This window comes from Mandrillus leucophaeus, unplaced genomic scaffold, assembly GCF_000951045.1.
Source record: "Mandrillus leucophaeus isolate KB7577 unplaced genomic scaffold, Mleu.le_1.0 Scaffold482, whole genome shotgun sequence".
Taxonomy (NCBI): Eukaryota; Metazoa; Chordata; class Mammalia; order Primates; family Cercopithecidae; genus Mandrillus; species Mandrillus leucophaeus.
The window spans coordinates 2,633,979-2,650,787 of NW_012105165.1; the positions used below are offsets into that span (position 1 = coordinate 2,633,979).

The 16,809-nt window shown below is 33.4% G+C and overlaps 1 protein-coding gene across 2 annotated transcripts in view; it reads right to left on the reverse strand.

The window, feature by feature from the left end:
* Nucleotides 1-318: 318 nt before the first annotated feature.
* Nucleotides 319-16,809, reverse strand: part of LOC105550410 (calcyphosin-2) — a 27,017-nt gene continuing 10,526 nt past the window's right edge. For both annotated transcript variants that reach the window (XM_011995320.1, XM_011995319.1), the window contains 6 exons: nucleotides 15,857-15,975; nucleotides 15,471-15,547; nucleotides 13,456-13,610; nucleotides 8,761-8,880; nucleotides 6,068-6,164; nucleotides 319-2,151 (listed from right to left, as the gene is read on the reverse strand). In XM_011995320.1, the coding sequence (XP_011850710.1) occupies nucleotides 1,976-2,151; nucleotides 6,068-6,164; nucleotides 8,761-8,880; nucleotides 13,456-13,610; nucleotides 15,471-15,547; nucleotides 15,857-15,924 (693 nt within the window). In that variant the 5' untranslated portion in view covers nucleotides 15,925-15,975 and the 3' untranslated portion in view covers nucleotides 319-1,975. The remainder of the gene's footprint in view (nucleotides 2,152-6,067; nucleotides 6,165-8,760; nucleotides 8,881-13,455; nucleotides 13,611-15,470; nucleotides 15,548-15,856; nucleotides 15,976-16,809) is intronic.

Consider the following 16,809-nt stretch of genomic DNA (forward strand, 5'->3'; position numbering starts at 1 on the left):
AAGCATAGGATTTCAAAAGTCAGTTGTGTTGTGGATGTTTGAAATGTCACTTCTCTTAAATGCTCTTTTATTAAGTTTAATACTAAATAACAGGTTTTACTATACCAAAATCAAAGAAGTATGCAGGCAGTGAGGCAAATCCAAAAGCAGAATGATTTACTGTGTCACCAATTCTAACAAAATACACCAAAAAACATCTCATAAGTAGAGATATTTCCTACAAATAACCACATGTGAATGCTTATATTAGGAAGATTAAGATGACTATTAGGAGTATGCTGTCATGTTAACATGTTACATTCCAAAAGTAGCTTCCCATTTTTTTTACGGTATAACAGACTACACAGTTTCTGATTATAGAAACAGAAAAATATGACATGCCAACATTAAGAATAGGTTTCTTAAGAACTAAATAAAAATTATCAATGAAAAACGCACTATATGCATATTGAGCACCTCCAGTATTAGTCATTTTTAACAAGAACAATTTGTATGGTTTCAGATTTCTATAGTTGGATAAATTTTTCCAAGAAAAAGATATGTGACAAAAATAGTGTTATAGACTTATTTCTGCCAAAATGTCTTCTAGCATATTGTTTTAATTTTAATAACCAAATTTTTTAAAAAGTCAAGAAATAAAGAATTTAGCCAGTGAAAATAGCACTAAGAGGTTTACACATATTTTCCCTCTCATATCTTAGTACTAAGTTTTAGTACTTTCTCAAATCTTGAAAAGCGCAACTTTGAATTTGTTGGGTACACATGTATCACACTTCTCATGTTGCTGCCAAGTACAGATGGATACAGTGATGTCTAAAGTCATATTCTACAAAGTAAATATTTTCATTTTTGAATCACTTATTTTTTCTAATTTATGTTACATTAACATAGAAAATTTAATTATGAAGTTGGAAACAACTCATAAAGTTGTCTCTTTTCTCTGCATTCCCAGGAAGAAATGACTAGCAAAGAATTTAGAAAGAATGACTACAATACATGTAACTATTAAATAACATATATTTAGAAGGAAATGTTTCAATTGTTTGTTATACAAAAAGAGATGTTTAGAATATGATACATTCATTTTAGGATACAAAATATGCTTTCACATTTTAGGCAATAATTACTGAACTATTCCTTAGATTCATATTTGCAACAATACACTTTTAGGATCTTTGTTTAAAAAGATAATGTATTGATCTTAATAAAGAACATTTCCCATTCATATTGTATTGTTTCTAGCTAAATAACAATTGTATGCTGGTAAAAAGGATGCTGTTTTAAAACAGAATAAAAGAACAAATACAACTGGTCATTAGAAAAACTACATTGTGCTCTATTTAACCAACAACAGTACATAATTTAGAAGACAAAGATTTACAAGACAAGTCAGTATTTAAATGAGCATCATAGGGGTAAACCTCCATCATTCTAAATATTCTATATACAGAAAACATCTATAATCACACTGCTTGAAACATTTCTCTTGCATATCCTTTAATATATTCATATGTTAAAAACACGTTGAATTATTTCACTGGCTTTAGGCCCAATTCTAATTTATCAAATTGACAATGGTGGCAAATATATTCTGAGGAAGAGATAGCTAAAAACAATGTGAAAGGACAGGAAACTTGGTTAATAAATACATGCTGCCATATTGTTTGATGCAGATGTAACTTTCCTATTGAAGTTAATAAAAAATGACCTCTAAAATATATGCAAGATAAGTAATAAACCAAAAAGACACCTTTACAAATGCATGAACATGTGAGCAGGCATATACATGTACAAACACTCACATGCCACTACATCTATCCTTCTGGATAGTTCTTTCCAGGCTCAACGAAAAAAAAAAAAAAAACAGAATAAAGGAAGTCCTAGGAAAATATATTCCAGTGTTTGATCAACCTTTACACTGAAATCATCTCTCCAATAAAATGCTTAGTGCTGATGACATATGTATTATTAAAGACTAAATCCCCCATGGAGTACGCAAGATGGTAACAAAATCTTCATCATCTATTATTTCTATACTTAAACCTTCATAGTAATCTTCAAATTCACCATACGAAACTTCATCAGACTTGCTGCAGGCAACTTTTAACGTTTCTAGAAAGGATGATTTAATTTCTTCCTCTGTTGAATGGCCTGTAAAATAGTACTGAGTATGAAACAGTTTCCTAAAAAGTTCAGTGAAATGACTGATGATGATAAAGGAATACTTAATCATCTTATGAAATACATGCAACAATTTGAAATCTTTTGTCAAACTACCAGCCAATTTATTTACACATGAACTGGAATTATTTCATCTCATTCAATTTGCCACTCCTTCCCTGCCCCCTGCTCTCCTGCACTGATCTATCTCCAGGATCCTAGCATAGAACACAATTTTTTTTATCATAAAATTTTAAAAAGAACAGAGGAATTGAAAGATGAAAGGAAGCTATAGTGACTGGTCAGATAACACTGAAAAGAGAATAAACAGAGGCCCATATACCATAGCAGAAAAGGGGTCAAAAAAACTTCTATGTGACCCTCTAAAACGTTTTTTTTGTTGTTGTTTTTTATTATACTTTAAGTTCTAGGGTACATGTGCACAACGTGCAGGTTTGTTACATATGTATACATGTGCCATGTTGGTGTGCAGCACCCATTAACTCGTCATTTAAATTAGGTATATTTCCTAATGCTTTCCTTGCCTTCTCCCTCCTCCTCCCTCTCCACAATAGGCCCAGGTGTGTGATGTTCCCCTTCCTGTGTCCAAGTGATCTCATTGTTCAATTCCCACCTATGAGTGAGAACATGTGGTGTTTGGTTTTCTGTTCTTGCGATAGTTTGCTGAGAATGATGGTTTCCAGCTGCATCCATGTCCCTACAAAGGACACAAACTCATCCTTTTTTATGGCTGCATAGTATTCCATGGTGTATATGTGCCACATTTTCTTAATCCAGTCTGTCACTGATGGACATTTGGGTTCATCACTCGCCATCAGAGAAATACAAATCAAAACCACAATGAGAATTAAAAAGTCAGGAGACAACAGGTGCTGGAGAGGATGTGGAGAAATAGGAACACTTTTACACTGTTGGTGGGACTGTAAACTAGTTCAACCATTGTGGAACACAGTGTGGCGATTCCTCAAGGATCTAGAACTAGAAATACCATTTGACCCAGCTATCTCATTACTGGGTATATACCCAAAGGATTATAAATCATGCTGCTATAAAGACACATGCACACATATGTTTATTGCAGCACTATTCACAATAGCAAAGACTTGGAATCTAAAATGTTTTAAAGTCAGGTTATGTTTTAAATAACAGGCTTAGATGGGAATACCACTCAAACCGTTTGTCTAATGGGGTGGACAAAATTAAGGTGAGAGTTAATTTTTTTCCCTCAAACCAGAGGTTCTTTAATGGACATAGACAATAATGCATTGCAAAGTGTCTTCCAAACTAAAGGAATGAAATCTGCTTTGAATATTAAGAAGTTTGCTTTCTTTTAAAAACATATACAAGAAATAGAGAAAAAGTGATTATTCTATAAAATACAAGTTGAATGTTGAAAGACTGAAAATGATGCTACATAGAGATGGTAATATAAAATAATAAAATGAAGTTTTAATTGAATGGTAGTCAAGGTTAAAAATTAATCAGGATCCCATCTATATAAAAACAAATTTTGGTAGAAATTTCCCTCTTTGTTTACCATCCATACTTTTGAACAGAGGAGTTTTAACACAATTTTTATCTGAGAAACATTTTTCACTCTGATTTATATTTCAAATAGTGAAGAATTTCATACCTCCTTTATATCCCTCACCCAGGAAATACCTACCTCCTATCATCTATAACTGAATTTTTTTCAGTCCTCTCGGAGACTAGAAAATATTTACAGCAACAAATGTTATATTTCTAAAACTATTACATAGAAATATATTTGGGATATCCCATTTATATTAAACCTTAAAATACTTTTTTTCTAATATATTACTTAAGCAAATTTAAGAAGGAATATTTTCTATAGTTAAAATTAAATTGTATGTGGTATAAGAGCCTTACCTTGAAATTAATTGTAAATTGTGAACAAACTATATCCCAGAGGTGGGCATATGAATAGATTATAATTTGCAATAATAAATAATAATGGGGTACTTTTTTTCTTCTTTGAAATACAGTGACAAGTTTTCTTCTATTTAGGAATATTTAGCTTACCTATTGTCATTCTTAATGTGAACGCAAAGACAAATTATGGAATTTCTGAAACCAAGAAAGGCTTTCCCAACAACAAAAATAAAACCCTCATCAAAAATTCCATGAAACGTAATAAACCTGAAGCTATTTTAGCAACCTAATTAATATTATTAGATGAGAAAAGAGAAAGAGAAAAAATATATGGTGTTAAACTATTCCGTTCTTATATTTAGTATGACTAAGAGAAAGAAACAGACAATGACGTGTTTAAAGGAAAAAAATACACTAGCACCAATTAAATATACACTAGAAATTCTCTTAGAGTAGCTGTAATTTATTTAATGTCATGAATAAGCAAATTAAACTATTTCGACCAGAAATAGGTAATTAGAAATTTGGAATCCAGTGATGATTAGCTTTAATCTTCATAACCAAATCTCACGTTTTTCATTTCATAATTAAAAGTGACAAATTAACCATATATAAGAGTTAATGATGATAAGAAACCAAAGTAATTACAGTGTTTCTCTTTTAATAGTAAGGAATAAAATTCTAAAAATAATAGTATTCTATAATATTTAGCAGTACAGAATTAAAGTTATAAGTTGAAAAGAAATTATTGTAAAATATGGTCAATAAATATTCCTTAAAGATGGACAATCAATAAATGTACAAATATATGTTTAACCTCCCTAGTAATGAAGGAACTCCAAATAAAATGTTTTTTTTTTTTAACCTATCAGATTGGCAAAGTGAAAGTTTTTGGCAAAGTTGTGGAGGAAAAGAACTCTTCAACAAATGGCTATATAATCTAGTATAGTCATTTTACAATGTCATTTGGAAGTATCACTTAAAATTTTAAATGCAGACATCCCAGTAATTCTAGGTATTAATATCACTCCAGGGAAGCAGTAGAAAACAGGCCTGAAGAGTCACAAATAAGCGCATTTATTGCTTCATTAGTTGTTGATCAATAATTAGAACTTAAAATCTAACAATAAAACAATGGCTAGGTAAATGATAGTATATTGATTTATAAAAAGAATAATATACTGCAAGATAAAAAATAACGAGGCTCAATGTAGATTAATATATAAAGAACTCCAAAACATACTGGTGAGTGTAAAAAGCAAATTATATAACATTCTCTTCAGTGTACCTTTCATGTCAAAAAAACTTCAAAAAGTATTAAATATTTATAGTATGCACATAGCCATGAAAATTCATAGAATAAGTAAAATTCATAATGTATTAGCTGAAATATATATGCTAAATGGTAATTTTGACTTCTATGGAAGGAAATGTAAAGAGGAGAGTTGTGGTCGAATGCTTTCTTTATAAAAAGGATGTACTTATAAAACAATTATGTAAAAAAGTTAGAAAAAATACAGTAGGATATGAATCTCTAGAGTTACTTTATGGAATTTACAATATCCTCAAATTTTGATATATGTACATTCATTCTATGTATAGCTCCATCCCTAGAGAAAGACACTCCTTCATTTCGCTTAAATCCTTAAGTATGGATAACTATATAAGAAGATATAGAAATAACTCTGAGAACCTGCATATGTATTTATCTATTTTCTAAAGCTATTTCATTCTTTTTAACTTAAATCCCTTACTATCTCCTAAATAGGAAATGAGTTCTATATTGATAATAAATATCAAATAAACAAACAAGTACAGGCAATAGACCTAAGAACTATTAAATGAAGAAAGGCAAATAGTTCTTAAGTTTCTGGTTCAAAAAAATAGTTTATTTCCCCCCCCAATGCCTCAATCTAAGGTTTAAATTAATATAAAGATATTATCTTTAAGTAATATTTTCAAAGTCCAATACATTTTGACTCCGAATAATTACCTGAAATTACTTGAGAATGCTTCTTTGCACAGTAACATTTTCTTATGTTTGTAATAGGCACACTGCCAGTTTTGTTGAAATCCAGTTTCATAAAGGCCTAATAGACAAATGTTATTATTATTAGTTTGTTGGTTGGTTGGTTTGTTTTGAGACAGAGGCTCACTCTGTCACCCAGGCTGGAGTGCAAGATGTGATCTCAGCTCAGTGCAATCTCCTCCCAGGTTCAAGCGATTCTCCTGCCTCAGCTTCCCCCTCAGCTGGGACTACAGGCGCCTGCCACCAGGCCCAGCTATTTCTGGTATTTTAATAGAGACGAGGTTTCGCCATGTTAGTCAGGCTGATCTCGAATTCCTAACCTCAGGTGATCCACCCGCCTCGGCCTCCCAAAGTGCTGGGATTACAGGTGCGAGCCACCATGCCCAGCCTGACAAATGTCATTTTTTAAGTAAAATTATTAGACATAGGAATCTAATTTTCTATTTTATAGTAGGTTATTTCTGAGCTATAAACACGGCATTTTAAAAGTACTATACTGATATATGAAAGAACCGTTATAAATACAGGAGAAAAAGATAGTGAAGCAAGATACTAGGAAATCTGTACTCAATTAGAAAGTTCTACCACTTTCTAGCATCCTGACCTTGAGAAAGTAACCTGACCTCTATTTCCATGGCCTCTCTCCCCTGAAAACTGAAGAGATGGGTAAAAGACCTCTCAGGTAACTTCCAGCTCTAGGATTTGTATAAATGGCCAAAAGAGATTGCCAAGACGAATATTTTAACTAAAGAAGTGAATTTGCAAATATTTCCTCCCTAAAATCAATGAAAAAGTGAAATACTTTTTAAATGAGTTATGTTACTCTATTTCTTGAAATTTAATACACTTTTTAAAATGTAGTTGTGTTATTGTTCCTCTAATTCAGTGTAGCTCTGAGTATCATAAGATATCATGAAATATTTCATTGGAAGAGTATTCACTACTTAGAAAGACACAAGCTACCCAAAGCAACATTCTATATTTGCAGTGGGGTCAAAACTACAATCAAGTCTGGTTATTCACAATATTGCATTCACAGAAGTATGGAAGCTGTTGTAGACTGACTTGTGTTCCTCCAAAATTCATATGTTGAACCTAATCCCAGCAGCTCAGAAAATGACTGTATTTCAAGGTAGGGCCTTTGAAGGGATAATTAAGTTAAAATGAAATCATTAGGGTGGCCCCTTATCCAATATGACTGGTGTCTCCTTATAAGAAGGCAGTAGGGCCAGGCACGGTGGCTCACGCCTGTAATCCCAGCACTTTGGGAGGCTGAGGTGGGTGGATCACCTGAGGTCAAGAGTTCAAGACCAGCTTGGCCAACATGGCGAAACCCTGTCTCTATTAAAAATACAAAAAGTAGCCAAGCATGGTGGCACATGCCTGTAATCTCGGCTACTTGGGAGGCTGAGACAGGATAATTGCTTGAACCCAGAAGGGGGAGGTTGCAGTGAACCAAGATCACACCACTGCCCTCCAGCCTGGGCAACAGAGCAAGACTCCATCTCAAAAAAATAAATAAATAAAAGACAGTAGGACACAACACAGACAAAGGGAAGACCATGTGAGGACACAGAGAACAGGCAGCCATCTGCAAGCCAAGGAGAGAGGCCTCAGAAGAAACCAAACCTGCTGACACCTTGTTTGGGAACTTCTAACCTCCAGAGCTATGAGACAATAAATTTCTGTTATTTCAGTCACCTAGTCTGTAGTATTTTGTTATGGCAGCCCAAGCAAACTAATACAGAACTGCATAACACTTCTCTTGCCCTCTGTTCCCATTACCAAGATTTATGAAAGATACAAGTCTCCAATTTCGATTCCAGATTCTCAAACCTATCACCAGGAAGGACATGGAAAGCATGAATAAGTACACATTTATAAATATTATGTGGTGAATTTGTCTAATTTAAGGTTTTTACTGTGTCTCTTGCCCAGTAGAGACTAATTTCTGTATTTGAGATTTATATAATTATTTACATTATATAGAATAGCTTTGTTTCAATATTAAGTACATATACAAAAGGAAAAAAAGGTAACTACGTTGCTCAAAAGTATGATCCAAAAAATGGCTACCAAAACTCAAGTAATACGTAGCTTCCTATTAAAGTCAGTACTCCTGTTTTTAATTCCAATTTAACATGATTATTCTAATTTACAAGTTAATATTTATCATGCATATTCTAAACACCAGAGAAACATTTTTTAGTCATCATCCTAAAACAAAATGTCTGGAGTATTGACACTGGAACAGCCACAATGCTAAGAATTGTATATGCATTATCTTATTCCATCTTTACACCAATTCTATGAGAAAGGAAACTGAGGCTTAGGAATATTTTATAATACATATATTCACATAGCTAGTAATTTATGGAGGCAACAACTTATGGAGCTAGTAATTTGTTAACCAAAATTTCATTTCAAATTTTATTTTCCCCTCATAGTATTTCTCTAAAATATATACACAAGTTATTTTGCTTCATTCTGGGTCGATTTGTATGCATATGGACTTGTTTTCTGTTTTACTAAACCCAACATATGTTACAAGTAAATAGATTTAAAACATTTTAAATGGTAATTCATTAAACTTTTAAAATACTGAACCTAACAATCTATTAAAAATAACAATTTGAAAGATTACTTAACAAAGTTACCTTTCGAACATATGATTTCCTATATTCATTCATTTCACCAATAATACCACGTTTGAATTCTCCATAATCAGCCTTACCATTGCCATGGTCATCCAGAATTAGCCATGCAGACTCAAAATCCTAGAAATAATCAGAGATAACTGTTGCGATTTTAAGTTATATATTGTCACAACAAAATCATCTTAGTTGTATTTTGTTACATCTTCTGTAGTCCTAGATACGATAACTCATTTAATAAGAAAATTGAGGAAGTTACATAAAAATCCAATCAAAGCCACTAAAAAAGTGATTCACAGGAACCTATGGTAAATGGTTCTGTAAAGTTAGGAGCCATTTAGGAGTGGCAATAGCTCACAAATTTATCTTTTTTAAGTTTTATTTTTGATGGACAAATAACAATTGTATATAGTTATAGGGTACAATATGATATTTCAATACATGTATTTCAATACATGTGTATATTGTAGAATAATACAGTCATATCTATCATCTTAAATATTTATCATTTCTTTGTGATGAGAACATTTAAAATCCTCCCTTTTAGGTATTTTGAAGTATACATTATTATAAACTATAATTACCATGCTGTGCAATAGATCACCCAGAACTTAATCCACTGTGTAATGAAAACTTGTACCTTTTGACCAATTTTCTATTTTCCTTGTATACTAACCCCCTTCCCCATGCTCTGGAAACAAATTTATCTTTTCAACTTTATTTCTATATCTATACATCTACCTACATAGAGATATATAGATATCTGTGTGTGTCTGTGTATGTGTGGTTACCATTTACTCAATTTTAAACATTTAAATACTTTTAATGTATTATATCTGTGTTAATTCAAAAGTCACATTCGGTCCTGGAGTGCTTCCAATGGCATTATAACCACTAATTATATTTCTGCTAGTCTTCATGCTTGAAAATATAGATTTGAATGACTCTAATATCATTCTATAATTTACACTGAAAGGTATAATTTTGAGTAAGTCCCTTATGCCACTTTATTCACTTTGCCATTACATTACCATTTACTTCTTCAGCAAATGCACTACTTAATAGAAAGTTCTAACACAGTTTTCCTTGACAACAAAGAAATTACAGCATCATTTTCCCAAACTCAACTAAATATATTTTTTCAATGTTTTAATCAAGTTGTTACCTTTAAATGTGAATGTAGATAAAATACCTAACAAGGTGCTTAGCAAATAATAGGTACTCAAAAAATATCATTTTCCACTCCCTCCTTTTGTTTTCAAAGAAAACTTTAACTAGAAAAACAATCTAAAGATGCCTGCCTTCCCTCAGTTCTCGACAACCCCATACATCTTTGTCTATCATAATGTACTGCACATTATGCAGACTTTAAGCGTCTGTGCATTTAAACTGAAGATGAGCTTGACCTTTAAAATCATGAGTAATATGCACAGGAGAAGACCAATTTGCTCATCCAATTCATGGATTACTAGAATTGAAAGATACTTCTTAAAGCTTAAAAGAAATAATTTTCAAGATTTGAGTAATTTAACATAATCGTCAACAAGAAATACATATTTATATTTATATATACTTAAGAGATATACATATATATACTCTTTCTTTCAAAGATATGGTACACAATGGAAAATAATTACATTGAAAAAGAGCTGAAGGAAATCACTGATAGTATCTCTATATAAATTAGGCTTTTTAGGGTACATGTCAATTTTTTTTAATCTCAAATCAGGGAGAATGGCTGACTATGCCTTCCCACAAACATTCTCTAGTTTCAAAATTAGACCTAGGTTAGTGATTCCTAAGTTCTTCTTCTCGAGCTGTTTGTATGTGCTTATCATTGCATGAGCAGTTTACAGTGATATTACAGAAAAAATATAAAATACTATTAAAATATATGAGAAAAGGAGGACGCGTGCTCATATTTTCAAAATATGTTCCCTCTATGTTAGAAGTCTTATATAATTACTACAGTTTTTGTTCCTAGACCTAATCATAACAATTTAGCAAATTAATCAAAAAGGGAAGTATTGTTATGATACAGAAAAAGTACTAGACGGGAACATATTAACTGGGTTCTAGTCCTACATCAGCTATTAATTACTTGTGATTTTATAAACACATACACACACAAGCACATATACACACACGCAAGCACACACACACACATATATATACATATATATTATATATATGATTTCATCCATAGGCCCAGTTTATAATTCCCATTGCCCTTCCTTGTTCTTGTTACAATCTTTTATTATAATATTAGGGCACTTTAGGCCTCAGAAAATGGAATCTCTCTCTCTCCCTCTCTGACCTTCTCCTGCCCTTCTTTCACCTGCTCTTTTCCCTCTTCAAGGCAGGAATCATCTCCTGCCTTTCTGTGTTGGAGCTGGCCATAAAAAATTCTCTGACCTACCTTGTCTAATTGTAGGCCATAAGACCCCCATTTCAGAAGGGGTCCTGCCCCCACCATGGAGGAAGGAATGCTGCACAGAGGCCAAGAAGAGTCTGAACAGGCATTCCTTACTGGGTTTCCTTCTTCAGTCTATCAGTATTAGGTCATACACTTTTGTCCAATCACATTTCTACACAGTTGTCCATGTATCAGTCATGTCTATCCAATGTAGTCTCCATAGAAAAGTCAAGAGGACAGGGTTCAGGGAGTTTCTGGGTAGCTAAGGTTGTGGAGGTTCCTGGAGGGTGGCACCCAGGGAGGGTATGAAAGCTCTGCACTCCTTTCCCCATACCTTGCCCTATTCATCTCTTCATCTGTATCCTTTGTAACATCCATGAGAATAAACAGGTAAATATAAGTTTTCCTGAGTTTTGTGAGCTGCTCCAGCAAATTAATTGAACCCAAGGAGCGGGTCGTGGAAACCCCAAACTTGAAATTAATTGACTACAAGTTCCAGGGACCCAAACCTGTGACTGGTGCCCTATGCAGAGTGTGTTGGGGGCAGGGGTTGTCTTGTAGAACTGAGATCTCACCCTGTGGGATCTGAGTTTATCTCTAGGTAGATAATGTCAGAATTGAATTGAATTAGAGGCTGTCCACTGGGTTTCTACTGCTTAGTATGGGTGGAACCCCCACATGCATTTGGTTGCAGAAGTATTCTGTGTTGATTATTGCTGTGTGAAAGCAGAGGAAACATAGTTTGTGTGATTTTTCCATTCTCACTCATGTGATTGTAAGCAAAGACATTAAGGTTTTCTAATTTCCTATTGTTGCTTTATTATTGTTGTTGTTGTTGTTGTTTTAATCTACAAAAGGAAGAGGGGAAGTTAGATGATCCCTAGTATGTATCACTAGGTGGGCAAAAGATTAAACATCATAAAAACCAAAAAGATGGGTATGTCAGAACAATGTTAGGCAACATGATATTAGCACAGAATTGTACAGCTGATATGGCAGATTCCCATGTAATTTTCTCATTTGAGCTTCCAAGCAACTCTAACAATAACAATTACCTCTGGATTGCTCAGGCAGAGCCCCCCAATCAAAAAAGTTAAAAGACTGGTCCAAGATCATACAGTTCAAATAGTAAAGCCAGAACTTGAACCTAAGTGTCCTAAGTTCAATTTACAGTGTTCTTTCTACAAAATACACATCTTGTGACAAGATCATTTGAAGCAAAAGAGAACAGTGCAAGAGATCCTTTATCTGAAATCCTTGAGACAAATGTGATTCATATGCTTTTAGAATAAAACCCAATCTTCTTAGTATGACGTGCAAGACTTTAATGTACCAGACGTTTCTCTCCATTCTTCTCTTTTCCTTCCTTCCATAAATTTATCCATTCAAACTAACGCATTATCTGCTTAACTTTCCATATGCTGGGTTCTATTTCAGATGTTAGAAAAAGAGCAGGAACACAAAAACACTCTGGTCCCCACCCTGATGAGACTTAATGATTTACTTACAGGCAGAGCCAGAAAATACTTACAAAGTGGCAGGAAAAAAAAAATGATAATAAAAGGAGAAATTGGTATCGAAAGGACCAAAGATCAAATGGGAGTGCTCCTTTAGACAGAAGTGTCAGGGTAATGCTCTTGACAGAGAAAGCTGTGGCTTGAATGCTAAGAAAACCCAGCAAGCAAAGATCTAGTAGATTATTCATAGTGGAGGGAACAGTATGTGTGAAGATTATTAATCATTTGCAGTGTCAGAAACAGGCCACACTCCTTCCTCTCCAAGCTTTCACATATGTGTCTCCTTTTCATAAAATACACATTGTCTGATTCACACTCCTCTTTCGCCCTTGTCTGGTTAACTCTTCCTCAACCTTCAAAACTCAGCTTAGATGTATCCTCCTCCAGGCATCCTTCCATGATCTTTGTTCTCCTTCCCTAGAACCTGTCTTGGAATCAGGTATCTATCCCATGTGTTCCAAAAACATTCTCCATTGAATACATATTTTGTTTTATGTTCATTTTCCTTCAATTACAGTGATCTCAAGAGTACAGAGTATTATCTCAGAGCTTAGCACAATGCCTGGTTATTAAGCTCTTTATAAATATAGGATGGAACAATATTTAAACTTTAAAAACCAACAGGGCTTGTCACCTGATAGCTTAACACTGATAACAGGGCATAGAGGAGAAAATAAATGAAAACTAAAATTTCAGTAGAACAGTGAATAATGCCACCTAAGAATAACATATTATCTGCTGCAGAGAATTTTCTGTGGCACATACCTTTTCAGACACTTCTAAGTGAAACACTTTTAGAGCTTCCTTAAAATCTGCCTTATCTAAAAGTCCATTTCCTTCCTTGTCCAACTGTTGAAAGTATTTTCCCAATCCAGTCAAAATACGAACACCTCTTTTATGTAGTTTTTCTTTTAGCACATCTGTTCAACAAGAGAAATGAAAACAAATTGTTCCTATGCATAAATGTATAAAGCCGCAGTTATCTTTCATAAGAAAATTAAAGTTGATGTAACTGAAATCAGGAATTCGTGAATATTCAAACAAATCAAATGTAAGACAAAAGACTTTGGAAAATAGGATGTTGTTAATCAAGAGGATTAGCTATAAAATCACATGTAAATATGCCAGAACAATAGCACCACTGTGTGGTGGAAGTGTTATATTTTTAAAACAGAAAAATACAGTTTCACTTTATCACCAAGAGAATAACCTAAATATTACAAATAAAATCTTAGATTTTGTTGCGTAGACAACCTCTTTAACCACCCCCATATCTTTAATCTGTTTTCCTTTTCTTAGTTTTTATCAACTGAATTGCAAAATTGATGACAGTCAAGTAATTCACAAATTATCAGTTCAACATTTTAAAAATAGTTTGAAATCTTCAAATTGTAACTTGTATATAAAATAGCATCAAGGCTTTTGAATTCTATCCTACACTTACATATTTCATAAGAGGTTATTTGCTTAGATCCCTGTCATTCTCTTTGTAGCTGTTATTTCACTTACTGTGCTTTGTACCATATTTACTTAAGAATAGATTGGTAACTTCACTAAAGCAGTTATTAGATATAATACATGAGAGAAAAAAACAAATGTCACTAAGTTCAATTGTGACAAATACTGTATTGACTATGATATAATAGAGAAAACTGTTTACAGACTTTGGCATCAAGAACATTTGAGAGTCCAAACAAAACTTTTCAAATCTGTTTCTTGCCTTCTTACTGTGAGCGCCTTATCTTTAAAAGATAAATCAGGAGTCATGAAAATTCATACATTAGGTCAAGTGTGATGGCTCATGACTATAATCCCAGCACTTTGTGAGGCTGAGATGGGAGGATCACTTGAGCCCAGAAGTTCCAGACTACCCTGGAGAGCATAGCAAGACCCTGTCTCTACAAAAACAGAAAAAAAAAAAAAAATTTAGCCGGGTGTGATGGCATGCACCTGTAGTCCTGGCTACTCAGGAAGCTGAGGCAAGGAGGGTCACTTGAAACCAGGAATCTGAGGTAAGCTGTGATTGTGCCACTGCACTCAAGCCCGGGCAAAGGAGCAAGGCTCTCTCTCTCAAAAAAAAAAAAAAAAAAAAAAAAAAAGTTCATAAATTACATGTTAACTTCTGTGATTGCTTGTTTAATACCTTTCTCCATTTTAGACTATGAGATCCAACAGAGTAACTGTCTAATCGAGTCTACTATACTGCATCTTCCAAAATTTGGAAAATGTTTTAGTATCCAAAACTGAAATATATCTAATTTATCACCCACAACAACCCTGGAAATTTAATAAGAGAAGTATTATCATCCCTGTTTTAGAGATGAGGAAAGAGATGCAAGGGATTTCTCCAAAGTCATGTGTGTCTTGAACAACAGAGTCCAAACATGAATCTGGCTCCCAATCTTGCATTTTTTTTCTTTTACGCTAGGACATCACAGACTTCTTCAAGATATTATGTAATATATGACAAGTATTATATTACAAAAATTACTTTTACATTTCATTCAGCTTATGAGTAAAACCCATATTATCTAGTAATTTCTAAAACACTTAATTTTATAATTCATATAATACTAGTTAGGACCATTAAAGTAAGAAAAATCTTAAAACGTTTAGAAATCCTAAACAATAAAAGTATGTATGTATACTTTTTTAAATAAGCAAAGGGTAAATATAAATCAAGTGCCACTGAGAAGTATCTGGAAAAATGTTGTTTTACTGATTATAAAAAAAAAGGATCAAAAATTCAAAGTACTTGAGAGTATAGTAATAACACATACCTTGAATTGCCTTGAAGACCAGCCTATCATTGGTTTCTTGAATAACTATATCATCCTCCTGGTCCATAGAAGCAGTTCTGCAACTGTCTCTTATACACATCTAGATGTGTATAAGAGACAGGTGTTATAGCAAAGGCAAATTAATAAGGTATCTTTAACATAAAAATGAATATTTTAAAATATTTGATTGATTATAACTGTTCCCACACATGAAGTGTATTTGAGTACGAGATAGTACATAAAATAGACACACGTAGCTCTGCTTGTTTTTTAAAAATATAAACCTTAGCGAAGTTATAAATACCTTGCAGTAGAATGTCATTTTAAGATAATTTAAAAATAGTGTTTTCACCTGCTTCAAAATGCCAAATGCATATTTAACTTACTTGAGAGAATCCAAAGCTATTTGATCAATATGTGTGATTCGGAGTTTAAGAAATGTGTTTTCTTTCATGCTTTCTGGAAGGCTGGCATGATCAGAACTCAAAAATGTCAAAGTTGCACCCTAAAGAAATGAACAGATGAATGAAGCTAGAAAGTATATAAGAAATAAAATACAACTAACATTAATTTAAAATAATTGATTTTGATTAATGTGACATGATGTACCTTAATAATGGTAAAAAAAGTATATTATAAAACTCTAAGCTCTTCCCTGCTCCAGACTCAAAGAAACTCTCATACTTGGAAGAGTGCTTAGAATTTAATCAAGTCTCAACTCTGCCTTCTGCTTTGATGCCCAAGAAGATTAAATTGAGAGCTAAAATCCTTAAAATCTTATAAGGACTACTTGTAAACATTCTTGGTCTTTGTTTTGTTTTGTTTGTTTGTTTTTTGAGACGGAGTCTCGCTCTGTCACCCAGGCTGGAATGCAATGGCGCGATCTGGGCTCGCTGCAACCTCCACCTCCCAGGTTCAAGAGATTCTCCCACCTTAGCCTTCTGAGTAGCTGGGACTACAGGCACCTGTCACCATGCCTGGCTGATTTTTGTATTTTTTAGTAGAGATGGGGTTTCACCATATTGGCCAGGCTGGTCTCGAACTCTTGACCTTGTGATCCGCCCACCTCGGCCTCCCAAAGTGCTGGGATTACAGGAGTGAGCCACTGCACCTAGTCAACATTCATTTTTGTAACAATTTTAATGTTTTAAATATTTAATTAAAACTATTAAATTTAAAAGCAATTTTACCTTGCAAAGCATAAGATGAAAAAATGTTATTTTTAAAAGCCCCCTCAAATGCGTTCATTTTTAGCAATATAGTAAATGATGAACACAGACTTCTTAGAGCCACTTTGTAGGATATAGCCTCTAACATATATATATAAAATCACGGGAAT